Source organism: Perognathus longimembris, chromosome 7 (assembly GCF_023159225.1).
Source record: "Perognathus longimembris pacificus isolate PPM17 chromosome 7, ASM2315922v1, whole genome shotgun sequence".
Taxonomy (NCBI): Eukaryota; Metazoa; Chordata; class Mammalia; order Rodentia; family Heteromyidae; genus Perognathus; species Perognathus longimembris.
This window is the reverse complement of record NC_063167.1, coordinates 17,056,639-17,082,287: the sequence shown is the minus strand read 5'-3', so window position 1 is coordinate 17,082,287 and position 25,649 is coordinate 17,056,639. Positions and strand designations below refer to the sequence as shown.

Sequence of the window (25,649 nt, the reverse complement as noted above, 5' to 3'; positions counted from 1 at the left end):
TCAAGTGGAAGAGCGATAACACCACTAAAAAAAAAAAAAAAAAAAAAGCAATAGAATCTAGGTACTGGTGGCTCATGCTGGTTGGTGAATGTAATTCTAGTTCCTCAGGAGGCTGAGGTCTGAGGACCACAGTTCAAAGTCAGCCCAGGCAGGAAAGTCTGTATGACTCACTCATATCTCCAATTAACCAGCAAAAAAGCTGGAAGTGGAGCTGTGGCTCATGTAAAAGGAGCACAAAAGCTCCAAAGTTCATGAACAGTACCCAGGTCCTGAGTTCAAGCCCCAGGATTGGTACCAAAAGGAAAAAAAAAAAAAAGCAGAAGAAATTTTGTTCTTTCATTCATCTGGTTATTCAGTCTTTGTTGCTTACATTCTTCATTCTTATCTTCAAGGATTTATTTTTTCCCTGAGCTTTTGTTTACTTATTAATGCTTTTTGTTCCTTGGCTGATCCATGCATTCTTATGCCCAGAGAATCTGCTACTCTGTGCCAGGCCCTGTATGGGGTACACTAGAGACACCAACGGGAGCCAAGAGCCAGTCTCTGCCTTTGAGAAAAACATCCCTCACCCCCAGGCCCCTGAAGCCAATGGCACATAAGGCAGGAGATGCTGTGGGCTTGGCCAAGATGGAGGTGGACACCCAGGGGGAGGGACTTCCTGGGAGATGTCCCAAGCCAAACCTTGCTGGATGACAGGGCAAGCCTGTTGGATTGGGGGAATCCTTCCAGGAGCAAGGACGGTTCCTCCATTCCTCCCTCCCTGGCTTTCTCTCAGTCCTCCTCTCCTTCCCTCCCTCCTTTTCCTCTTTGTTTTTCTTCCTCCCTCCCTTCCTTTCTTTTCTCTTTCTTTATCTCGTTCTCCTTTTCCCTCCTTCTTTTCCTTATTCCCCTCCTTCCCTTCCTCCCTCCAGCCCTCCTTCCATTCCTTCCTCTCCCCTGCCTTTTTTGTTTGTGTTTTTTGCCAGTCCTGGGGCTTGAACTCAGGGCCTGAGCACTGCCCCTGACCTCTTTTTGCTCAAGGCTAGCACTCTGCCAACTTGAGCCGCAGCGCCACTTCTGGCCTTTTCTATATATGTGGTGCTGAGGAATCGAACCCAGGGCTTCATGTATATGAGGTGAGCACTTTACCACTAGGCCATATCCCCAGCCCTCCCCTTTTTTTTTTTTTTTTTTTTGAGATAGTGTCTCATTATGTAGCCCAGGCTGGCTTTGTACTCAATCCTCCGCTGCAGTCAACTGCTGAGATTACAGGTGTGGATCATGGTACCTAGCTTTTTTTTTTTTTTTTTTAATTGTGTTGGTTTGATGGTTGTTTGAGATGGAGAATTGCCCTACTGCCCAGGCTGCCTCCAGCCACTGGACTCAAGCACCCCCCTCTCAGCCCCACGAGTGCCTGGGTTGACTCCAAGGTGGGTTCAGTCTCTTTGGTCTCTGTGTTCCCTGAGGCTGGCACCCCACAGGTAATGATTGTTCATTGAATAGCTGTTTGGAGGGTGCTCCTGAGGGTGGTAATAAAACCACCCTCCAGTGTCCTGCACCTCCCCTGTCCTCCCCCTCTTCCCCCATTTTCCTAACAGTATTCTTATTCACACCCACTACTCCTAGTCACCCACAGTCCCACCGTGACACTCCTGAATAGGCGCTTGCCCACACACAAAGCCCCACACACCCTCCTGGCACTCAGAACCACACCTGCCTATGTGTGGATATGTATTGATTCCAAAGCCAAAGTCATCAGCAGGCCCAGACAGACATCTGTGTTTGCACACTCTAGCTGCACGGCCATGTGTGCACTCCTTCACCAAGCAACCCTGCCCCCACCTCCTCCTCCCCACCAAGGCCACACACCCCAAGGGGTCCCGGACCTCTGGTTTAGCGGAAGAAGTTAACCGTGGGGGAGGGGAGGGCTGCGATGGGGCGGGGTGGGGATCGGGGGTTCTCAGCCTCTGGAAGAGGGAAGGCAAGGCATGGTGACAGGGTCCACCGGGAATCTAGTGACAGCAGCCTGAGGTCAGCTAGCTATGAGAACTTGGTAAAGGCGAATGGGGATCTGGCCCCCAGCCTCTCCCAGCTGGAAAAGGAGCCAGGGGTGTTGGGGGGTGCTCTGCTTCAGAAAGACCCTCCTCAGCTCTGTTCTGCTGCTGATTCTGAATGAGCAGGGTCTTCGGCGGAGGGGGGGGATAAATCTGTCCCCTTTGGTGGGCACTGGGGGAGGGGGATGCTGTGCGTGAGAGAAGCTGGGGTGCAGAGAGAAGGCCCCCAAAGGTGAATCCCCCCCCCCCAAAACCAGGGGCGGGCGGAAAGTGGCGGGCCTGGGATCTGGGGGCCCCTCCCCGCAGCCGGCTCGGGCCGGGCCGGGGTGTGACTGCCAGTTTTCACTGTGGCCCTGGCCCGGGCCACCGCAAGGAGTCCGCGGTGGCTTCCTCCTCCCTGCGCCAGGGGGCGGCGGGCACGGGGGCGGGGGCGGCACCCCAGTTCTGCCCCACATCGGCTCAGGTGGCAGCTGGGAGCCGGGTCAGAGTCGGCCCCCCTGGACCAGGTAGGTGGGCGCAGGGGGTGGGGTGGGGTGGGAAGGGCAGGTGGGCCCCGCCCATCCTCCAGGGAGGGCTGGGGGGGGGAAGGGGGGAGGGAAGGGGGGGCGGGGAATAAGCCCGAACCTCGAACTTCGGGGAGGAGAACGGAGACGTGGATGGCCAGGAGACCCCCACTTGAGGAGGGCTTTCGGAGGAAAACGAGGGGGCCTCTTCACTGCTAGAACTTGGGGAGCAGGCTGGGAAACGTGGGAAACGTAGAACAAAGGGGACCCCGAGTCTGATGGGGGAAACAGGGTGCCCTGTAAGAGGATGTCAGAGCCTGGGAAGGAGCGAGGTGGGGGGGGGAGGAGGAAGAATGGACCCCCGAAGGACGAGGCTGTGGGGGCCCGGCGGGGGTGCTGGGTCCCTGGGGAGTTCACCCTAAGTGGGGTGTCAGAGAGCACGGGTTCCCGAGGATGCTCTGTGGGGCGCGGCTGCAGGGGTCCAGGAGAACCTCCCCCCCCATCCCAAATCCGCAGAAGTGGGGTGAGGCCTACGCCCCGAGGCAAGGCGGGGGTCCCCGCTTCCCCGTGAAGGGGAAGGCCTCGGCACACCCGCCCCTCCGCTCCCTCGGGCCCCACGACCCAGGCCCCCCCCCCCCACTCCCCCGGGATCCGGGAATTTCTGGCCGCCCCAAAGGAAATCCTGCCTTTGACGGTGAACGCCCTCAGGGCCGTGTCCATGACAACGGGGCTCAGCGCTGGCCAGCACCTGGGGGCCCCGCCCCTGTCCCCATCTAGGAGTGGGGGGGGGGGGGGTCCTGGAGTGGGGACTGCAGTAAGTCCTGGCTCCTTGCTGTGTGACCGCCCTCAAGTTGCTGGCCTTCTCTGGGTTGGTTTTCTTTTCCCCTCATGAGCCTTGGGGAGAATCAATCTCTCACCCATAGTTCACAGAAAAGCAGCTTGGATGAAGTTCTAGATTACCACTGACCCGGACAGTCTGTTCATTAACGTCCTCAAAACATGGAGTGGGGGCCCCCCACTCCCACCCCACCCCCACCCAGTGGCTCACACCAGTAATCTTAGCTACTCAGAAGGCTGAAATCTGAGGATCTTGATTCAAAGCCAGCCCAGGCAGGAAAGTCAGTGAGACTCTTATCTCCAATTAACCACCAAAAAGCCAGAAATGTGGCGCAAGTAGAGGAGCACTAGCCTCGAGCAGAACACGCTAAGGGACAGCCCAGGCCCTGAGTTCAAGCCCTAGAACCACCACAAAACAGAAAAAAAGGAAGGGGCCAGAAAGCCTAGCTCTCGCTGAATGGGCCTCCTGGGACCAGCACACAGCTCATGTCTAATAAAACGCAGGTCTGTGGATCTACTGAGAGTCCATTCTGGGAGATGAGCCAGGTTCAGATTTGTCTCCCACCCTTGCCCAGTTGGCCACTGCCCAGGCCTGTAGTCTGTCAGAGGTCTTCAGGCCTTGCCCTCCTTCCATCATCTGTGGTGGGGATGGGAAAGCAGGGCTTTGTTTCCACTTCACAGATGGGACAGTGGAGGTTTGAGAGTTAGTATGGGGCTGGGTACCGCCTTGATGCCACAGAAGTATCCAGAGCTAAGGCCCTAGGCTCCACCTCCTTCCTGAACTAGGCTACATGGCCCTCTGGAGATGGGAATGGGGAAGATTGAAAAGAGCTTGGGAAGGGCTCACAAGTTCACTGCCATCTCCCTCTCCCAGTGGGGTGAAGCTGTGGGAATGTAAGAGTGATTGTGAGTGTGGTTTGGGCTTGCACTATATGAACTTGAGACTGTGTATGTACTTCTGTGTGTATGTGTGTGTGTGTGTGTGACAGACAGACAGAGGTGATCTCACCAGGAGCGGTGGATCTATGTGTGGAGTTATGTCTTCTTACCCCCCTGGGTGGCCAGGAAGATTGGGTTTCAAAGCCTCAAGAAAAGCTGGTATGGGATGGAAGGGGTTAATGAGAGGTGGAGGCCTCAGGCAAGAGATGCAGTTCAGGGTGACCCTAGAGTCCTAAAGAATGACTCAAAGGCATACTCAAAGGTGTAGGCAGGGACTGGCCCTCTCAGCCCAGGCTTTGTAAAACAAGGTGCCTACAGACCTTGAATTTGTTTCCTGCCCCTCCAGCCCAGGCCGCCCCCTGCCCAGCCCAGAGCACTGGGGAGAAGCCGGAAGTCTTGCAGGATGGTGGTTTCCTGCCACTGCCCAAAGTCCCAGTTCCCTTTTGGTGAAATCCCCAGACATGCTGGTTCAGCATGGCCCTCTTGCCTTGTCTGAGAACTTCTCTTTCTTCACATAGCCCGCCTCCCCCTCCCCCTCCCCCTAACCCCTCCCTGATTCAAAGGAAACAGAGGGAAGTGAAAGTCTTCTAAGCACCTACTGTGTGCCTGCTGCCTTCAGGGTCCTTAGCATCTGATGCTCAGGAGCAGCTCACAGGGAAGATGGCTATTCCTGTTCTTCATAGGCAAAGAACCTGCAGCTCAGAGGGATCAACTGACTTGTCCAATGTCTCCAGCCACTCATCAGGCAGCAGAAGAATTTGAACCCAAAGCTGTCTTTAGATCCCTCAGATCCTTGCTGGGGTGGGGGTCTGGGGAGGAGGACAAGACATTCTGTGTCTCTATCCAAGCTGGAACATAACAATGGGAAGTGTAGTACCAGAGAGAGGATGGGTGGTTCTGGGGCTGCGAGGAGGTCCAGGAGGCGGGAGGGGGAGGGGTGGGAGAGGGCAGGGAATTATGAGTGGAAGCCAGTTCCTTGCTGGGTACTCAGCTGTCATGAGACAGGTGCAGATGGCCAGGGGCTGGGCAGAAAGAATGATTTTCACCAGTTGGGGTGAATGTCCAAATGCTACATAGGCTTTGGAGAACACAGCTCCATGCCAGGAATGGAACTGTGGACCTGAATGAAGAATCCCGGCTTTGGATCTCCTGTGTCAGGAGTGTGTGCTCTCAGGCGGGTCACTACCCTGCTACAAAGGAGGCCGGCAGGGGATGTGAAATGTCCCTTGGGGCCATGCGACTCTGCTGCTTGTGGCTTTCTGCCTTACATGGCCAAAGCACTCGGAGCAGAAGCTGGGCCTCATGAAGCCTTCACAGCTGCTCGGCACAGAAGGTACAGATGAGAACATGAGGCTCAGAGACAACGCATGGACTTTGTCACTCATCCCAGACCGGAGACGTGGGAGAATAGGGCTGGGAAGCCAGATGTGCTGGTGTATGCCTGGAATTCCAGCCCTTGGAAGGCTGAAACAGGAGGATCGCAGGCTTCCAGCCACCCTGGACTACATAGCAAAAACCCTGTCCCAAAGACACAATAAAAATGAAAGAGCAGAGCTGGTGGGGGGCGGGGGGCGGCTGAAGCAGGGAGTGTGGTGGTCGGGGGTTAGACCTCAGCTCACATACCTATAATGTAATTTGAATCCTGGGGGGGACTCTGGAAGCTTATTCCTATCAACCAGATGTTCAGGAGACTTATTTAGGGCTGCGGGTGTAGCTTAATGGTAGAGCACGTGCTTAGCATGTGCAAGATCCTGGGTTCAATTGCCAGCACGGAAAAAAAAAAAAAAAAGACACTGATAGACATAAGCCCTGGCAGTGTTTACAATGCTGGTGGATAGCCTATCTTTCCAGTGTTAGCAGGCAGCCAAGTTCACTGCCTCTGAGAAAAGACAGACAGGGCAGATTGCTGTCTCTGGGCTGTAATTGAGGATTGAGAGCATGTAGCACTGTGTCTAGCACACAGTGGGCCCTCATAAAGAGACACATATTATTGCTTCTATTAGGGCTGCAAAATAGAGCAGTGCTGAGAGTGGGCCTTACAGCCAGATTGACTTTGTGTTTTTTGTTCCCTTACTCAAAACATAATCATGTGTGTGTGTGAGCACGCGCGCGTGCGCGCACCAGTCCCAGGTCTTAAACTCAGGCTCTGGGTGCTGTGCCTGAGGTTTTTTTTGCTCAAGGCTAGCACTCTACCACTTGAGCCACATCTCCACTTCTGAATTTTTGGTGGTTAATTAGAAATAAGAGTCTGGGTTTGATTCCTCAGCACCACATATATAGAAAACGGCCAGAAGTGGCGCTGTGGCTCAAGTGGCAGAGTGCTAGCCTTGAGCAAAAAGAAGCCAGGGACAGTGCTCAGGCCCTGAGTTCAAGGCCCAGGACTGGCAAAAAAAAAAAAAGCCTCATAAACTTTGCTACCCAAGCTGGCTTTGAACTTCAGGCTTCAGATCTCAACCTCTTGAGTTGCTAAGTTTACAGGTGTGGGACACCCATACCTGACCAGAATACAGACTCTGGCTAATACTTGGTATCAAATCTGGGCCTCATCTGTAAAGAAAGAGTTAAAAATAAAATCTACAAATAAGTAAATAAAAGCTACTCCAGAAAGCTACTCAGTGAGATCACACAGAGAAATTCATTGGGAAGAATCGAGCCACTGTACAAATGTTGAATAAATCAGGACTTTTTTTGTAATTGTGATGGCCACCCAGACTTCTAGGAAATCCAGTGGTTTCTGAGAGAATTGGTACAACACTTTAAGGTCTGAGCAAGGGAAGGACAAAGAGCCTTGGGGGATAGTTTCATGAGATGCTTAAGCAGAACAAACCCAGCCTGTGCCCTCTTTCTATTTTCTCTAGGTCTTTCTTGGTTCTCTCTCTCTCGATCTCTCTCTCTCTTTCTCTCTCTCCCTCCTTCCCTCCCTCTCCCTCTCTCTCTCTCTCTCTTTTGTCAGTCATTGGGCTTGAACTCAAGACTTAAGCGCTGCCCCAGAGCTTTTCTGCTCAAACCTAGAGCTCTATCACTTGGAGCCACAGTGCCACTTCCAGTTTTCAGGTCGTTAATTAGAGATAAGAATCTCATGGACTTTCCTGCCTGGGCTGGCTTCGAACCACAATCTTCAAATCGCAGCCTCCTGAGTAGCTAGGATTCCAGGCACTAGTGCCCAGCTGACTCTGACTCTATCTCTGCCCACCCCACCCCCTTTTTTCTGGTTTTTATTTTTATTTTTTTTTCAGTGCTGAAGATTGAACCCTCAAACTCAGGGCCTTGTATATGCCAGACAAGATCTGAGGACTTGTTTTTTTTTTTGAGAGGGGGCCTCACTAGGTAACTTGGGCTGGCCTTGAACCCATGATCTTCCTGTTTCTGCCTCCTGCGTGCTGGAATTACAGGCATTCACACACACACATACACACACACACACACACACACAGTTTTTGTTGCTCTTCTTTACCTTGCACTTCCGTCTCTGCCTGTCTTTGTTTCTCCGGCTGGCTCTGGCTCAGGGACATTGGTTCGGGAATTCAGGTGGGTATTCAATCAGCCATGATGGGAATATTTATACCTTGGAAATCAGAAAAACCTGCAAAGGAGGGCTTTGGTTTTTGGTTTTGTTTTCTTTTCCTGAGAACCAGTCTCTTAATACATCATGCTGTTTCTCTGTGTCTCTGCCTTTGCTAGACTCTTTCTTGGCCTCTGTATCTCTCAGTGTCTGCCTTGTTCTAGCTTTCTTGTTTGTCCTCTGATGATCAAGGTCACATGTCATGTGGCCCTTCCTTGTCTAGGGCCATGTAGATACCATGGGGGGGGGCACCCTACATCCCACCCTTTCTCAGCTTCTCGGCATAATGCCGTCAGTCAGGCCCCACTGGGGCCTTGGTCTTCTCAAGCCTGCAGGTTGTAAATCCCTGAGATCTGCCTGCTGGTCACACTGCCAGCCCATAGCTTATCATCTCCGACCCAACCCCCACACCCGGCCTGCAGACTCTGGGACTCCCCTGAGGCTGGTAGAGATGTTGTGGCAATGAGCACTTGGGTGTTATTGGGAGTGGCAGCATTGTGGCTGTGTGGGGACTCCAGAATTTTGCAAGTTTGTGTCCTGTACAGGAGAGCTCCCATGGAGGTGGGGGCGCGGCTACATCTCAAGGGTGCACCTTTGTGTATCTGTGTCCCTCTGGGGGTTGTGCATTCACCAGTGCAGCTGTCCGTGTCTGGAACAGACCGTGCAGACATCTCAGATTCTGGGCTCCATGCCAGGCTACATACATCACCTGTGGGACTCGGGGCAAGTTCATAAGCCTCTCTGGGCCTTAGGTGCCTTATCAATAATATAAATGTGTGTGTGTGTGTGTGTGTGTGTGTGTGTGTGTGTGCGTGTGTGCCAGTGCTAGGGCTTGATTTCAGGGCTTTGGCTCTTGCTTGTCTTCTCTGCTCAAACCTTACCATTTGAACCACACATCTACTTTCAGCTTGTGGCTAGTCAACTGGGGATAAACGTCTCATGGATTTGTCTGCCCAGGCTGGCTTCAAATTTTGATCCTCAGATCTCTGCCTCTTGAGTACTCAGGATGATAGGCGTGGGCTACTGGTACCCAACTATAATAATATTTTTTTTGTCAGTCCTGGGGCTTGAACTCAGGGCCTGAACACTGTCCCTGAGCTGCTTTATGTGGTGCTGAGGAATCGAACCCAGGGCTTCATGCATGCTAGGCAAGCACTCTACACTAAACCACATTCCCAGCTTTTAAAAGAAGGCTTTTGTGTGAAGCGGTGGTGGGCACACCGAGCGGCTATAGTGAGAGGCTGTGTGCGTGCAGGGCTGGAAAGTGGCGTATGCGGGCTATGGGTCCCCTCGCAGAGGTTTGTGTTTGTGTCTGTCTTCATGGCCTGCTGTGTGTGTCACTGAGAACATTCATATACCCTGGAACATGTCGGCAGGCGGGTGCGGATCTAGGCATTCGCTCAGAGCTGGTTTGAGGTGCGTTTGTCTTCCTGTGACAGGATGAGAGTTTTCTTCTCACCTTGTGACCCTTGCTTTCATGTCAGCCCCTCTCTCCTCTACTGCCCCGAAACTCCTCAGCTCAGTCCTGGGGGCTCCCTTCCCTCCATCTTTTTCTCCCCTGGTTCTAACCATCCTGATATCTTGGGGTCTTTACACACTGGTTCCACCCCTCCCCCCGGAGGGGTTTGGGGTGAGGATCTCTTTTTTTTTTTTTTATTAATTGGACATAAATTTTTTTACAAGGTGATGTGCAAAGAGGGTGAGGGTGCAGTTACATAGTAGGGCAGTGTGTACATTTCTTATGATATCTTACAACCTGTTTTTCTATCCCTTGTCTAGGTCAGGTTGACATATATGCAATATACAATGTATCAAGAACATATACAGTATTCACAGACTTGGTCTCTACTGTCTCTCCGTCTCCCTTTGTTAACAGTCATATATCAGGGAGATCATGCCCCTTTGTTTTCTGTGTTCTAGGCTTGTCTCACTCAACATTATTTGTTCGAGTTCTGACCATTTCCCTGCAAATAACAATATTTCACCATTCCTAATCGCTATGTAGTATTCCATTGTGTATAGGTACCATATTTTTTGGATCCATTCGTCTGTGGAGGGGCATCTGGGTTGTTTCCATATTTTAGCTATTGTGAATTGTGCCGCGATAAACATGGTAGTACAAATGCCTTTTTGATATCTTGGATTTTGCTGTTTAGGATAGATGCCTAGGAGTGGTATGGCTGGGTCATAGGGTAGGTCTATATTGAGCTTTTTGAGAAACCTCCATACTGTTCTCCAAAGTGGTTGTACTAATTTGCACTCCCACCAACAATGGAGAAGGGTTCCTCTTTCCCCACAGCCCCTCTAGCATTTGTTGTTTCCTGAGTTCAGAGTATAGGCCATTCTAACTGGGGTGAGGTGGTATCTCAGGGTTGTTTTTATTTGCATTTCCTTTACTAGCAGGGATGTTGAGCATTTCCTCATATGTTTCTTTGCCATTTTTATATCTTCTCTTGTGAAGTCTCTCTTTAGCTCTTTTGCCCATTTCCTAATAGGTTTATTGGGCTTGGAGGGGCTTAGTTTTTTGAGTTTGGGGTGAGGATCTCTTTGAGGCCTAGTGAACAGGGGCTATTTTAGGCTAGACCTCTCACCACAGACCGCTTCACACTTGGCTACTTGGATGTTGTCCCTTCCCCCTCCAACACACATTTGGGGAGAGTTCTAGTGAAGGCTCAGGGAGAGCTGGGAGCCTGGGATGCCAGTCCTGGCTCTGATATAACAGCAACAGCCATGGGCAAGCAGACCCATTCAATCCAGGCAGGCTTCCTGGAAGAGGTGAGTGGGCTAGTAAGAAGGACAGGATCTAGAGAGAAGAGGAGGAGGATCTCCACAGGGGAATTGGCCCAGGACCAAGCGAAGCAAGTTGAAGGGCCTCCAGATCCTAACCCCAGGATCTTCAGGGCCTCTTTGGGGGAAATTGGGGTTTGCTGAGTTGGCCCCGCCTTACCATTCTCCATCACTCTCACAACTTAGGAAATCCAGCCTTCTCCCTGGCCAGTTCCTCTCTCTGAGTGTTGCAATGGTGGCACTTCTGGTGGGGGGAAGAGGTGGGGACCCTTTGCCCAATGAGCTGACTGTTGGGTTGCTCAGAGGACTCAGTTGCCAAGGAAGGCTTGACTGGTCTGGCGAGCATCCTGGGGGACTACAATGGCTCCCAGCTTCTGACCTGGGCCTCTCCGATGTCGGGGATAGAAGCAAAGCTTCCAAGGTGGGTGTTTACTTGCATTCTGCCACCAGAGGTGACTCTGGGTCTCCTGGGCTTTGCCCAGCTCTGGGCACAGAGGCAGGTGCTAGGAAATGGCTTGGTTTTAGAAGTCCATGGCTAGGGCCTTGTGAGTGAACTGATAGAAATCTGGTTCAAGGGGGTAGATCTAAAGCTGGCCATGGTAGGCCACATCTGTAATGCCAGCCACTAAGGAAGCAGACGTGGGTACATTGTGATTTAAGGCTAGGTTAGGCAAAATGGTAATGAGAACCCCTGTCACTTAGTAAGCTGGATGTAGGGGAGCAGAGCCCAGGCCTCTGAGTTCATACCTGGGATCTCAGCTATTTGGGAGACACAGTAGGAGGGTCTTGGTTTGAGATTTCCCCCTAGGCAAAAATACAAGACCTTATCCAACAAATAAGGAAAGAAAAACAAAGAAAAGATGGGAGTACGGTTCCAGTAGTAGAAGCTGAGGCTCTAGACCTAAATAGAAAACTCTGAGTGTCTAAGTGTGCAAGAATGCGTAAGTGTAGTGTGTGTGCACTGTTGCAGAGCGGAGCTTGGCTCTTTCTCGAGCTGCATGGGTGTGTGGTGTGCTGGCAAGCGTACGTTGTGAGTGTGGTGTGGCTGTGTGCTGGTGTGTGTGTTCATGGGATGGTGTCAGGTGGAACGAGAGACAGCTGGCGTGGGTGGGGTGTCCTAGGCAAGAGTAGATGTGTAAGTGTGCCAGGGTGGTGGCAAGGGAAACAAAGGCAGAAGTTGTGCTGGGTGGAGCCCAGGCCTTTGGCTTTCTGGAGAGGGCAGGAGCTGGGCAGCTGGCTGCCAGGAACACTGGCAAGCCTTCATCTTCCCTCTCCTCCCGCTTCATCCTCAGGCCTCCTGCCCTCCTGAGGATCATGCGGTGATCCCACTGACCCAGGAGCAAGAGCCCCGCAGGGTGAGTGGAGCGGAGATGAGAGAGGACTGAGGCTTTCAGGGTCAGGAAACGGGGTGGGGTGGCCTTTCTGGGCCCCACAACGCCTGCCTTGCAGCCCCCTCCTCCTACAAGGGCCCTGTTGCTAGGTAACGGATGGGGGAACCAGAATGAGGCAGCTTGAGAGGCCGGAGGCTGGACCCATGACAGGAAATGGCCTTGATCTCCCTCTGTGGGGAATCTCCAGGTGCAGGCTTATGGCGCTGGCTCACACACTCACACACATACCCACGCAGACGCACAGACGAACATGCACCCAGAGACACACAGACACAGGCATGCGCAGAGAAGGATGCATGCTTCCACACAGAACTGCATACAGTCATAGACACAGACCAGACACACCTACCCACACAGACCTGCACACACACACGTACACACATGCTTGTGCAGATGTGCACACACAGCTAAACATCTGCACAGAAAGTGCCTGCACATTCAACAGCTGCACACATACACACATATAAGTAAACGCATTTATTTCTTCTTTGAGTGCGTGTCTGTGTGTGTGCACATGCGCGCATGCTGGCATTTTATAGCAATACAGACCAGCAAAGATCAAGACCACTTTTTGGAGATGAGCACTTTACCACTAGGCCATATTCCCAGCCCAAGGCCACTTTTGAGAGAGGATAAAGGAGTTTATTGCTGGTGACCTGAACCAGGTTAGTACCAGAAAGAAGTTTGGATCCTGAGCAAGGGGAGACTCTGGGTTTTTTTGGTTTGTTTTCTGGTGGTTAATTGAAGAAGAGTCTCATGGTCTTTCCCGCCCAGGCTGGCTTCAAACCATGATTCTCACATCTCAGCCTCCTGAGTAACTAGGATTACAGACACAAGCCATGGTGCCTGGCTTGTTAGACTCTTATCTCCAATTAATCACCAAAAAGCCTAAAGTGGAGCTGTGGCTCAAGTGGTAGAACTAACTAGCTTTGAGCAAAAAAAGCTAAAGGACAGTGCCCAGGCTCTGAGTTCAAGCCCCAGAATCAGCACCCATCAATCAATCAAACAACTAAACAACACTGCAACATCGTGATGTTAACCACCAGCCTGAGAGATAAAGATTTGAGCAGGTGGAGAGGCCAGCTGTGAGGGGACACAAACTCTCTCCAAGCATCTGCAGGCAGCTGGGAGGCAGGCTCAAGGGTGGCCCTGCCCACCTTACCCCTCCCTGGGGGAACTTCAGTCCAGGCCCTGGAGTGGACGAGTGTGAATGCACATGTGCCCGGGACGGTGCCCCTGGCACAGGCCCTTGAATCGGCACATCCTCATTCTGCAGCAGGGTCCCTGGAATGGGCTGCGTGTTCTGCAAGAAGTTGGATTCAGCACCCAAGGAGGATGCTGGGCTGGAGGGGGCCTTCAGGAGCTACGGAGCTGGGGATCGCTATGGCCCCGACCCCACTCAGGCCCGGCCTGCGTCCTCCTTCTCACACATCCCCAACTACAACAGCTTCTCCCCCCAGCTCACCAGCCCTGCCTCCCTCGTCGGCAGCACCATTAGGGGCTTCTCAGGTGGGTCCACAGCGCTGGAGGCTGGGGCTGCATGGGTCCTGGGAGAGAGTGCAGGGCAAAAAGAAAGTGGATTTGTCCTTAGAAGCTTCCAGAATGATGCGGGAGGCATGGTCGTGCTCTCTACTACTACATAGGCTGAGGGACTGTGTACAGCTGGACCCTAGGACCTCAGTCTAAGAAGCCTGAAGTTCTGTTCTCACCTCAGAGGGGATCTCATGACAGATACAGGTGGTAAAAGAAGCATCTTGCCTCTCAGGTGTCATTTGTCAAGTGGAGGGGCAGGAGAAAGAGGGGTAGGCAGCCTAGGGGCTCCCCAGCATGAGAAAGGCATGAAGCCTCACGTTCTGAATCCATGGGTACCAAGCTAGAAAACCCAGAGCACAACGCCACTGGACTCCAGAAGGCTGTGGGAACCAGGTCGTGGTGGCATCAGGAAGGTGTGGTGCCTGGCTGGGGAGCTGGAGTCTAGGGGTGCAGCCCTCTTGGTGCCCCATGCCATGCCCCACTCTGCTGAGCAGCCCTGCCTCTGCAGGGACTGGCGTGACCCTGTTTGTGGCATTATATGACTATGAGGCCCGGACAGAGGATGACCTGACCTTCAGCAAAGGCGAGAAGTTCCACATCCTGAACAACAAGTAAGTGGCTGAGACGTGGCCTGATCTCAGAGTGGGGCCCAGAAAATAATCCCATCCCACCGGGCCCCCATCCTCAGAAAGTTCTAGCCACGTGGGAGGTACCTCTGCATGACAACATAAACCCTAGGTGAGGGCTGGGGGCACACTCAGTGGTAAAGAATTTGCCTGGCTTCATAGAACCAACACAGCAACCACCAACATGAGTGACTGCTACAGGAGATGGGAAATTATGAGCACAGAAGGAACTCTAAGCCTGGTCCCCAGGAAGCCGGTAACAGGGCAGGCTTCCTTGAGGAGACTTTTACCTGAGGTGAGAAAAATGACTGGATCGACAAGGAAGAAGGAAAAAGAAAGAAAGAGATAATGAGAATATTGATAAATAGTCTGTCAAGGCGGACCATGAAGAATGGAGGCAAGGCTGGAAGTGTGGCTCAGTCAGGGCTGGGAGTGTGGCTTAGTTAACACAGACAGCAAGGCCCTGGGTCCCACCACAGGAAATGAATGAAATACAGAATGGAGTTGATGCCACAGAGGTGAGTGGGGAAGAATCGGGAAGGTCTTTCAGCTGCACTGAGGAGTTTAGACTTCATCTAGGAGGAAATGGACAGGCCTCAGGGGTTTTCAGTGGGGGAAATGTCTTCATCAGCTATTTGCTGTTTCTTCCTAAACCCCAGCCTAGTAAGGAGCAAGAGGAAGAAACCAGGAGGCCCAGGTGTCCTCTACCCTATTCCTTCTTTAAAAACAGAATAGACAAAAGTCATCCCTACCCCACCCCAGGCTGGGTGTCCAAGGTCAGGGTTAGCAGGGTCAGTCTCTGGCTGTCTTCAGTGTGGCCTGCTAACCCCAGGGCACCCATGGCTGGGGCTGCCCCTGACCACTCCTCATTGTGTGCCTGCAGTGAAGGAGACTGGTGGGAGGCTCGGTCCCTCAGCTCTGGACACAGCGGCTACATTCCCAGCAACTACGTGGCTCCTGTGGACTCCATCCAGGCAGAAGAGTGAGTGGGGACGGGGTGAGGCCTACCCTATCGACAGGACCCTGGGCTCCAAAGGAAGTCATTGCTCTACTCTGAGCTTGCATCCTTCCTTGTCTTTCAATGTGTAAGGTTATGGTGGGAACAAAAGAGGCAATAACAGCTGAGGGCCAGTGGCTCACACGTGTAATCCTAGCTACTCAGGAGGCTGAGATCTGAGAATCACAGTTCAAAGTCAGCAGGGCAGAAAAGGGTGTGAGAACTCTATCTCCAATAAATGACTCAGAAAAACTGGAAGTGGTGATGTGGCTCACGTGGTAGAGCACCTTGAGTACAAAGAGGCTTGGGGAAAGTGCCAAGGCCCTAAGTTCAAGCCCCAGGACCAGAAAAAGAAAAACTGTAAAACTGTATTCAGGGGCTGGGAATATGGCCTAGTGGTAGAGAGTGCTTGTATTGTATACATGAAGCCCTGGGTTCGATTCCCCAGCACCACATATACAGAAAAAGCTAGAAGTGGTGCTGTGGCTCAAGTGGTAGAGTGCTAGCCTTGAGCAAAAAGAAGCCAGGGACAGTGCTTAGGCCCTGAGTTCAAGCCCCAGGACTGGCGAAAGGAAGGAAGGAAGGAAGGAAGGAAGGAAGGAAGGAAGGAAGGAAGGAAGGAAGGAAGGAAGGAAGAAAGAGAGATGTCTGTGCAACTCTCATTTCCAATTGACCCACAAAAATCCTCCAGTATGCCAGGCACTGGTAGCTCACACCTGTAATTCTAACTACACAGGAGGCTGAGATCTTAGGATTGCAGTTCAGTCATCCCAGATAGGAGACTCTTTTTTTTTTTTTTTTTTTTTTAGATCTTGTGGCTTAAACTCAGGACCTGGGCACTGTCTCTGAGCTTTTTCACTTAAGGCTACCACTTTGAGCCACAGCACCACTTCCAGTTTTTTAGTGGTTAATTGGAGATGAGAGTCTCATGGACTTTCCGGTCTGGGCTGGTTTCAAACCACATCCTTAGATCTCAGCTTCCCTGAGCAGAGGACTCTTATCTTCAATTAACCACCTAAAATGCAGAAGTAAAGCTGTGGCTCAAAGTGATAGAATGCTAGCTAGCCTTGAGCAAAACACTATCAGGGATAGTGTTCAGGCTCTCAGTTCAAGCCCTATGACAGACACTCCGCCCCCTTTCCAAAAAAGCCTAAAAGACCAATGTAGAGATGTCTCAAGTCATACAGTGCCAGCCTTGAGTGAAAAAGCTAAGGAATAATGTCCAGGATCTTCAGTTCAACCCCCCATACTGGCCAGCAGACAGACAGACAGACAGACACACACACACACACACAGAGCCTTAAAGTAGATTTGGGGGTATGACTTAGTGGTAAAGCACTTGCCTAGCTGCCTAAAGCGCTGAATTTGAACATAAATCTGTGAAGTAGGGGCTGGGTGTGTAGTTCTGTGGAGGAGTGTGTACTTAGTAAACTAATATGCACAAGGCTCAACAATTGAAAGGAAACATTACTTATAATTACTTTAATGAAGGAGGTGAGGGGGGCGGGTGTAGTTCACTAGCACAGCAGGGTGGCTCGTGTCTGTACTCCAAGCTATATAGGAGGCTATAGGTAAAAAGATTTCTATCTAAGGCCTGGAGAAAACTAAAAATAGTTAAAGCAAAAAGGGCTACTGGTATGATTCAAATACTAAGCACTTGCCTAATAAACATGAGGCCCTGAGTTCAAACCCCAGTACCACACGGAAAAAAAAAAAAGGACATGATATTACTATTAGTGGGATGCCTTTATAGATTTGAGACACCTACCTTGGTTCTCTTAATTCTTACTATACTAACATTACTATTAGCACCCCATTTTACAGATGAGGAAATTGAGACTCCTAAGCTTTTTAAGATCTTTTTGAAATGTAGGTCCAGTGTCAATGGCTCACACCTCAAATCCTAGATGATCAAGAGGCTGAGAGCTGAGGATTTCAGTATAAAGCCAGCCTGGGACAGACAGTACATAAGACTCTTATCCCCAATTAACCACCAAGAAGCTGGAAGTTGAGCCAACTCAAGTGGTAGAGCACCAGCCTTGAGCAAAAGCACTCAGGGACAGCGCCCAGGCCATGGGCTCAAGCCCCAAGACTGGCATACACACAGAATAAAAGTATGCAGAAAGACTTTACAGAAAGGGACTCCTCAGGATTTGGTGACTGATTTGCTGTTGGGCTTTGGGGAGAGGGTAGCAGTACTACTTGTTGCAGTGGGGGACACAGGAACAGGTGGCTTTTGTGGGCCTGTTGGATTGAGGATAGAGGAGGCTGCCTGCTTTAGACCAAATGGTGCCCACTGCACCACTACACTAGCCCAGAGGAAAGGACACTTGCTCCTAACTGACGCTAATGTTCTTTAATTTCTTCACTGTGGCCCTGCCAGGTAGCACTCCTGCTCCCAAAGAGGAGGAGCCATCAAAGAAGGCAGGAAAACCAGGCCAAGCCAAAACAGAAGAGCCAAGGGGGAAGGGGTGGAAGGAGATTTCAGGAAAAGGGAGGGAGAGTCAAAAGCTATCACTGGACTTGGCATAGGGGTGACTTTGATGAGCAGAGGCGAGACAGCAGAACCTAGGAGTGAGTAGGAGGGAGGGGAGGAAGTGAAACCCGAGTGTGCAGCGAATTTCTGAGTGAAGTCAAGGTGAGAAGACAGCCAGATAGACCGATGGATGGACGGGTGGCTGTTGAGAGCAAGATGGCAATGGAACCTGTTCTCTGAGGAAGGGAGGGGCTGTTTGGCGGGGGTGGGGGCGTAGGGTGGGGAGTCCCCCGAGCTGAGGGAAACAAGCAGGGTCCAGAGCACAGTGTGTGAGCCTGGAGTCTCAGGAGGCCCATAGGGTAGGAGACTGAGGGGGAGGAAGCGTAATAAACAAAGCAAGGAAAGCCTCTATTCTGCTATCTCCGTGGCCTCAGAAGATGCTTAGCCACTCAGCAGCTCAGTTTTCTCCTCTGCCTGGTAGGATGAGTGAGAACAGTTTCTACCACCCCGCCTGGTTAGGAGAACTAAATGAAGACATGTGCAGAGAAAAGAAGTGCTCAGCTGATCCTGACGCGTCCTGATGTAGGTGTGGGCAGGGAACTCATCCTTTCCCACTCCCCTCAGTGCCTCCCCCTCTTCCCCAAACCATGCCCAGTATCCAGGAGAAGACAGATCATGCCAGAGTTCACGGAAACTTTAACCTCCTTTGATGGGAAAACCGAGCTCCTTTTTAATTCAGCTCAAATGGTCCCTGACCAATTTAGTGATCGGATGACCCCCAAATCTTCCATAACGCCTGCGGTCGCTTCATCTCCCCCAGTGGACTTTCCCAGCTGGTAAAGGGCTACAATTCAACCCCAGAAAGAACTGCCAAGAGAAAACAGGAGTGGGTAGGGCGTGAGGTTAAAATTGAGACTCAGGACAACACCCACACTGAAGAGAGAGAGTGTGGGTGGAAGGTGGTAGACAGTGCTGGGCTGGAACAGCCAGAAAGAGAGGGAGAGAAGCAGGACAGCTCCTCTAGAAGCCACAGGAAGGAATGTGGGGCTAAGGGTGGGAAAGGGATCTGAGTGGTGGGGGAAAAACTAGGGGGAGTGGCTGACAAGATTAGGTGGGACACATCAGCCAGACTCATAGATAACTCACTTCCCTTCCAAGCCTCAAGTTCCTTATCTGTAAAATGAATATACGCAGAGTTGCAGTGAGATGGACTAAGCGACTCGTGACATTCTGATGAGGTCACTAGTGACTGGGTTCAAGCATTTGATTTTGTTTTTTTGTTGGTCATAGGGCTTGAACTCATGGCCTGGGTGCTGTCCCTGAGCTCTTCCACTCAAGGCTAGTGCTCTACCACGTTGAGCCACAGTCCAACTTCTGTTGTTTTTTGGTGGTTAATTGGAGATAAGAGTCTCATGGACTTCCCTGCACAGGCTGTCTATGAACTGTGATCCTCAGAGCTCAGCTTCCTTAGTAGTTAGTATTAAAGATGTGAGTGCCCGGCATCTAGCCTTTGTTTTTAATACAGGACTGAGGCTTGAACTCAGGGCCTGGTGGTCTGCCTTAGCTTTTTTGCCCAAGGCTGGCACTCTACCACTTGAGCCACAACTCCACTTCCAGCTTTTTTTTTTTCTGGCTAATTGGAGAGAAGAATCTCATGGATTTCCTGCACAGGCTGGCTTTGTACTGCAATCCTCCGATCTCAACCTCCTGAGTAGGATTACTGGTGTGAGCCACTGGTGCCCAACAGCTATCTTCTCAGTTGTTGTTTTTTGAGACAGGATTGCAATGACATAGCTCAGGCTGGCCCTGAACTTGCATTCCTCCTGCCTCAGGCTCCTGAATGCTGGAATTACAGACATGTACCACTATGCCAAACTGGGTTTTGCCAATTTTAATTCAACAAACCCCTAACCAGTATTAGGCAGCCTACGGTATGTGAGGCATTTTCTGCCCCCCTTTGCTGGGATCCTCATTCTAGGTATATGAACCCCATTTTATAGATGAGGAAGGACATCGAGTCTTGGCTTGTGGTGTGACTGCTCAGGAGGCGGGGCTGGGGTTTCAAGGGAGTGTATCTGATTTGTGCCTCTCCTTGCCAACAGGTGGTACTTTGGAAAGATCGGGAGGAAGGATGCCGAGAGGCAGCTGCTCTCACCAGGCAATCCGCAAGGGGCCTTTCTCATTCGGGAGAGTGAAACCACCAAAGGTGGGCACAACACTAAGTGCCACTTTCCCCAGGAAGCCCCACCATTCTGGTCAGTAGAGGCTGGGATCAGGTGGAAGGGCGGGGCTAGGATGGCTCAGCTAGGGCTGGTTCTAGGTTCTATAGATGTGGCCCTCAAACTTCAGAATCTCCAGCCTTTGGGGCTTCCTTCTGCTCCCAAACAGGGTAGAGCGGTATTGAACAGTTCCTAAGTGACGCTTCCTCTCAGGTGCCTACTCTCTGTCCATCCGTGACTGGGACCAAACCAGAGGAGATCACATAAAGCATTACAAGATTCGCAAGCTGGACACGGGTGGCTACTACATCACCACGAGGGCACAGTTCGATTCAGTGCAGGAGCTGGTGCGGCATTACATGGGTGAGCTGGTGGGGGCTGGGAAGGTGGCTTAGCGGTAGAGTGTTTGCCTTGCATGCAGGAAGCCCTGGGTTCGATTCCTCAGCACCACATATATAGAAAAGGCCAGAAGTGGTGCTGTGGCTCAAATGGTAGAGTGCTAGCCTTGAGCAAAATGAAGCTCAGGGACAGTGCCCAGGCCCTGAGTCCAAGCTCCAGGACATGGCAAAAAAAAAAAAAAAAAAAAAAAAAGAGAGAGAGAAGAAGACGAAAAGGAGGGGGGTGAGCTAGAGCTTTGGAAGCCAAGCCAAGTCAATGATGCATGGCCATGGGGGACAAACGCCTAGAAGTAGGAGTGGCCAGGCTGGTACTACAATGATGGAGGAGGTTTCCATCCCAGGATCCTTCACGGGTGTGACACCACCCATGGCCAAGCCGCACCCCCTAACTTCTGAGTGGGGAATGGGCTAACTTCTTGCCTCAAGGCCTGAGCCTGTGGAAGGGGCTGGTGAGAAACTGCAGTGCTGGGTGAGCCTTGGATGGCAGGTGGCAAGGGAGAATGGGGATTTGTTAAGAAGCCATGGCTGTGGTCTAGCAGAAAGGTGGTCATGGCCAGGTCAGATGGGGGGGGAGGGAGTACACAGGAGCAGATGACTCTGAAGCAGGGCAGGAAGTGGTGTGGGCCTCCCTGCGTAGCCTGGCTGTGGGGTGGAGAAGAAGGCTAGCTGGGTTCCACCTTGATTAGTTAGGTCAAGGATGAGGTCCAGAGAAGGAAGGGGGCCTCATGTTTACAGCTTTGCTTCTAACCCCCAATCCTGGATCCAGCTGTCAAAATCTCACTTTATCCTTAGAGATTCCAATCCTTTCTGGGTGCCAATGGCTCACACTTGTAATCCTAGCTACTCAGACAAGTGTGAGCCATTCTGGGTAGAAAAATCCTTTTGACTCCATCTCCAAAATAAATGGAGAAAAGCTAGGCTGCAGCCAGGTATCTGTTGCTTACTCCTGTAATCCTAGCTACTCAGGAGACTGAGACCTGAAGATGGAGGTTTGAAGCCAACCTTGGCAGGAAGGTCGGTGAGACTCTTCAATTAATCGCAGAAAAGGCCTCCAGTGGTGCTATGGCTCAAGTCTCAAGTGGTAGAGTGCTAGCCTTGGGCAAAAAAAGCCCTGGGACAGTGCCCAGGCCCAGAGTTCAAGCTCCAGGACTGACAAACAAAGGGAAGCTGGTCTGGGTGTAACTCCAGTGGTAGATAGAGCAGCAGTAAAGCAAGAATGAGGCCAAGTTCCGAGTACCAGCCAACAAACACACCCCATAGAGGGGTCATCCCTCCCTCTAAGTACCACCCCCTTTTCTTGAGCATCCATAGGTGCTCCTGTTGAGAGTTGAGTACCTTCCACCTAGTTCTGTGACCTCGCCCAGGTTCCAGTCAGATCTTGAGGAAGGGTCTGGTGCTGGCTAGGCTAAAGAGGAATGGGGAAAGGGGTGCCCAGTTCACCTGTGCCCTCCCTCCCTCCATCACCCCCAGAGGTGAACGACGGGCTGTGTTACCTGCTCACGGCAGCCTGCACCACCATGAAGCCTCAAACGCTGGGCCTAGCCAAGGACGCCTGGGAGATCAGCCGCGACTCCATCATGCTCGAGCGCCGGCTGGGCACCGGCTGCTTTGGGGACGTGTGGCTGGGTAAGGGGGTCCCAGGAGCCCGACGGGGGTGGGGGGAGGAGGGAGGAGACGGGGCCGGGCTTGATAAGCCCCTGGCTGCCGAGCAGGCACGTGGAACGGCAGCACGAAGGTGGCGGTGAAGACGCTGAAGCCAGGCACCATGTCCCCGAAGGCCTTCCTGGAGGAGGCGCAGATCATGAAGCTGCTGCGGCACGACAAGCTGGTGCAGCTGTATGCAGTGGTGTCGGAAGAGCCCATCTACATCGTCACGGAGTTCATGTGCCATGGTGAGGGCCAGGATCTGGGCAGGTGGGGGAGGACCCAGGCTGCCACCAGGGAGGGATTATGAGCCATCAGCCGAGCCCCTGTGAGGGGCTGGACCCGCACCAACCCTGGGACAGATAGGGAGAGGTAAGGCCAGACCGGAGAGGCGTGGCCAGGCCAGAGGGGTGGGGCCAGGACGAAGGGGCGGGGCTAAGACCGATTGGGGGAGGGGGCCTGGGGCCGGGAAGGAGCCTGCACTTTAGGCTGATCAGCTGGTGGATCCGGCTTGGGCAAACTCAGGCAGGGTCTGGGATGAGAGAGGGTCTTTGGCAAATTCTAGGAGGGTGTATCCAGGGGGCAGAGGCAAAAACTATACAAGGGTAAGGGCCTGGGTGGGATAGAGAGTGTCAGTCAGTGAAGTCCCGGCAGGACCCTGAAAGGGGCTAGATCCAGGTGGGAAGGCAAGAACAGGCCAGGGCAATTTATAAGGGCACAGTATTGTGCTTCATCTAGGGAGACAAGGCTGTTCTCATAGGAATCTAGGCAGTCCTGCTGCTGATTTTTGAGCTGCTTCTTCCCCAGGTAGCATGCTGGAATTCCTCAAGAATCCAGAGGGCCAGGCCTTGAAACTGCCCCAACTGGTGGACATGGCGGCCCAGGTAAACTGAGCCAGCAGCCTTCATCTCCTAGACCTCTCTCCCTTTGTCTCTTTGTGCCCTCAACCACCTAGAAGTGTGGCTGGCCCACCGTCAGTGGTAAGACCTGGGGTACAGTAGCTCTCTGAGCTTTGGCATCCCCAGCCAGAGTGTGGGCTTTTCAAATGGTCCCTCACCCCTTGCACAGGCTATATGCTGGAATTCCATGTCTCCTAAACCTCTCCTGCCTCCAGGTAGCTGAGGGCATGGCCTACATGGAGCGTATGAACTACATCCACCGAGACCTGAGGGCAGCTAACATCCTGGTGGGAGAATGGCTGGTGTGCAAGATCGCGGACTTTGGGCTAGCTCGTCTCATTGAGGATGAGCAGTACAACCCCCAACAAGGTGACCTCCTCACCCGACCTCTACAGATGGCTAAGCTCCAAGGGGCTGCTGTGGGTCACATCCTCTGGAGCGCTTCTCCACCCTTAGTCAGTCATCACCAGCCAGTTGTGGGTTCAAATCCTAGCTTAGCCATTTACCAGTCCTATGTTATGAGTGATGTACCCAACTTCCATGAGTTACAACTTCTGGCCTGTAAAATGAAAAGATTTAGACAGGACATCCATAGATATTTACCACATACCTACTATGTACCGGGCACTGCTCTAGTTCTCAGATGTGAGGTATGAGGGTACAATAATGTGGAAGGTCCAGGGTGAATCCCAGCCGGTTGGATGTGTAAGCAAGGCAAAGCCACCCCCAGCCCTTGTAAGATGAGGTCAGTCACAGGATTTTCTCCAAGGGCTTTCGGAGAGCGTTTAATGAGTTGATGTATCAATGTAACCTAAAACAGTACCTGGTGCTAGTGGTTCATGCCTGTAATTCTAGATCCTCCAGAGACTGATATCCCAGGAAGCAAAGTCTGTACGATTCTTACATCAGGCAAAAACCCCAGAAGGAAAACTGTGGCTGTAGTGGTAGGGCATCCACCTTGAGCAAAAGAGTCAAGCAAGAGCATGAAGCCTCGAGTTTGAGTCCTAGTATGGGCACAGAAATTCATTCATTAATTAGCTAATTAAAATAAATAAATACTGGGCTGGAAATATGGCCTAGAGGCAAGAGCGCTTGCCTCATATACATGAAGCCCTGGGTTCAATTCCTTAGTACCACATATATAGAAAACGGCCAGAAGGGGTGGGAATATGGCCTAGAGGCAAGAGCGCTTGCCTCATATACATGAAGCCCTGGGTTCGATTCCTCAGCACCACATATATAGAAAATGGCCAGAAGTGGCGCTGTGGCTCAAGTGGCATAGTGCTAGCCTTGAGCAAAAAGAAGCCAGGGACAGTGCTCAGGCCCTGAGTCCAAGGCCCAGGACTGGCAAAAAATACATACATACATACACACACACATACATACATACATACAGCAGTCCTGGGCTTGAGGATATGGCTCAGTGGTATCTCACTTGCCTGGGGCATAGGAGGTCCTGAGTTTGATCCCTAGAATTATTAAAAAAAAAAAAAAAAAAGACTTCCAGGCATATTGTAAGCACTAGATTCATCTTAAGTGTTATTGTTATGAGAAATGTTATAATATGTAGAAAATGCACTGCACTCCAGTATACATGGTGGGTGCTAGCTTGATACCTTGTCCTCTAGGCAATATCCAGAGAACTCTGCTCAGGGTCGGGTGCTCAGTCCCAAAGTCCCATTCTATGAATCCAGCTGTTCCCTCACTAATTGCCTTTCCCATCTCTCATGTTTCCAGGGACCAAGTACCCCATCAAGTGGACAGCCCCAGAGGCCGCCCTCTATAGTAGATTCACCATCAAGTCAGACGTGTGGTCCTATGGGATCTTGCTCACAGAACTCATCAGCAAGGGCCGAGTCCCCTACCCAGGTGTGCAGCGGGCATGGGCAGGACTTCCTCTGAACTGCTCTTTGAGGCAGGGCCTTGACTGACAGAATCTCACCCCTCAGGCATGAACAACCGGGAAGTGTTGGAGCAGGTGGAGCATGGCTACCACATGCCCTGCCCCCCAGGCTGCCCAGTGTCCTTGTACGAAGTCATGGAACAGACCTGGCGTCTGGACCCAGAGGAGAGACCCACCTTCGAGTACCTGCAGTCTTTCCTGGAAGACTATTTTACCTCCACAGAACCACAGTATCAACCTGGAGACCAGACATAGCCCCCTCTCCGTGGGTGCCCACCCGGCCTTACAGTCCCCAGGGCTCTGGTCCAAAAGCCCAGGTTTAAAACCTTATAGAGGGGCTGGGAATATGGCTTAGTGGCAGAGTGCTTGCCTTGCATGCATGAAGCCCTGGGTTTGATTTCTCAGTACCACATAAACAGAAAAGGCCAGAAGTGATGCTGTGGCTCAAGTGGCAGAGTGCTAGCCTTGAGCAAAAAGAAGCCAGGGACAGTGCTCAGGCCCTGAGTTCAAGGCCCAGGACTGGCAAACAAACAAACAAAAGCCAACCTTATAAAGTACTAGCATATGGTGGGGGGGGCTGAAGGCCTGATGCCAGCTAGGGCAGCCCTCTTTTACAGAAGGGGCAAATGGAGGCTAAGATCTCATTGCTCACTCCAAGCACTGTGTCTCCCCTTCCCACCTAGGCCCCACTCCAAAATCTAGGGTACCCTACTCATTTCTCAGATGGGAGAATGGATGCTCCAAGCTCATCTCTCACTCACCCTGACCCCTCCATGTCTTAAAGCTCCTCCATGTGTGTCTCTCCCCCAAATGCTCACACCCTATTTAGTTATTTATAAACCATTATTTCCCTTCCCTCACTTTCCTCCTATTACTGCCCTCCTCCCCTCCCATCATCCCCC

At 51.9% G+C, this 25,649-nt stretch overlaps 1 protein-coding gene across 2 annotated transcripts; it reads left to right on the top strand.

Moving 5' to 3' along the window:
• Positions 1-2,385: 2,385 nt before the first annotated feature.
• On the top strand, positions 2,386-25,118 carry Fgr (FGR proto-oncogene, Src family tyrosine kinase). 2 transcript variants are annotated; one of them, XM_048350622.1, is made up of 13 exons: positions 2,386-2,539; positions 11,954-12,016; positions 13,329-13,561; positions 14,094-14,196; positions 15,095-15,193; positions 19,787-19,890; positions 20,117-20,266; positions 21,772-21,927; positions 22,014-22,193; positions 22,753-22,829; positions 23,060-23,213; positions 24,582-24,713; positions 24,794-25,118. In XM_048350622.1, the coding sequence occupies exons 3-13, from the start codon at positions 13,342-13,344 to the stop codon at positions 25,000-25,002; spliced, it is 1,584 nt and encodes a 527-aa protein (XP_048206579.1). In that variant the 5' UTR covers positions 2,386-2,539; positions 11,954-12,016; positions 13,329-13,341; the 3' UTR covers positions 25,003-25,118. The 2 variants fall into 2 exon arrangements, with proteins under 2 accessions (XP_048206579.1, XP_048206578.1); XM_048350621.1 differs by lacking the exon at positions 2,386-2,539 and adding an exon at positions 10,933-11,082.
• The last annotated feature ends 531 nt before the right edge of the window (positions 25,119-25,649 follow it).

Excerpts from the sequence above, each read along its gene's own strand:
- Fgr (XM_048350622.1), top strand. The coding sequence starts at position 13,342 with ATGGGCTGCGTGTTCTGCAAGAAGTTGGATTCAGCACCCAAGGAGGAT. Across the intron at positions 15,194-19,786 it reads GACTCCATCCAGGCAGAAGA|GTGGTACTTTGGAAAGATCG; the intron begins GTGAGTGGGGAC and ends CCTTGCCAACAG. Across the intron at positions 22,194-22,752 it reads CACGGAGTTCATGTGCCATG|GTAGCATGCTGGAATTCCTC; the intron begins GTGAGGGCCAGG and ends CTTCTTCCCCAG.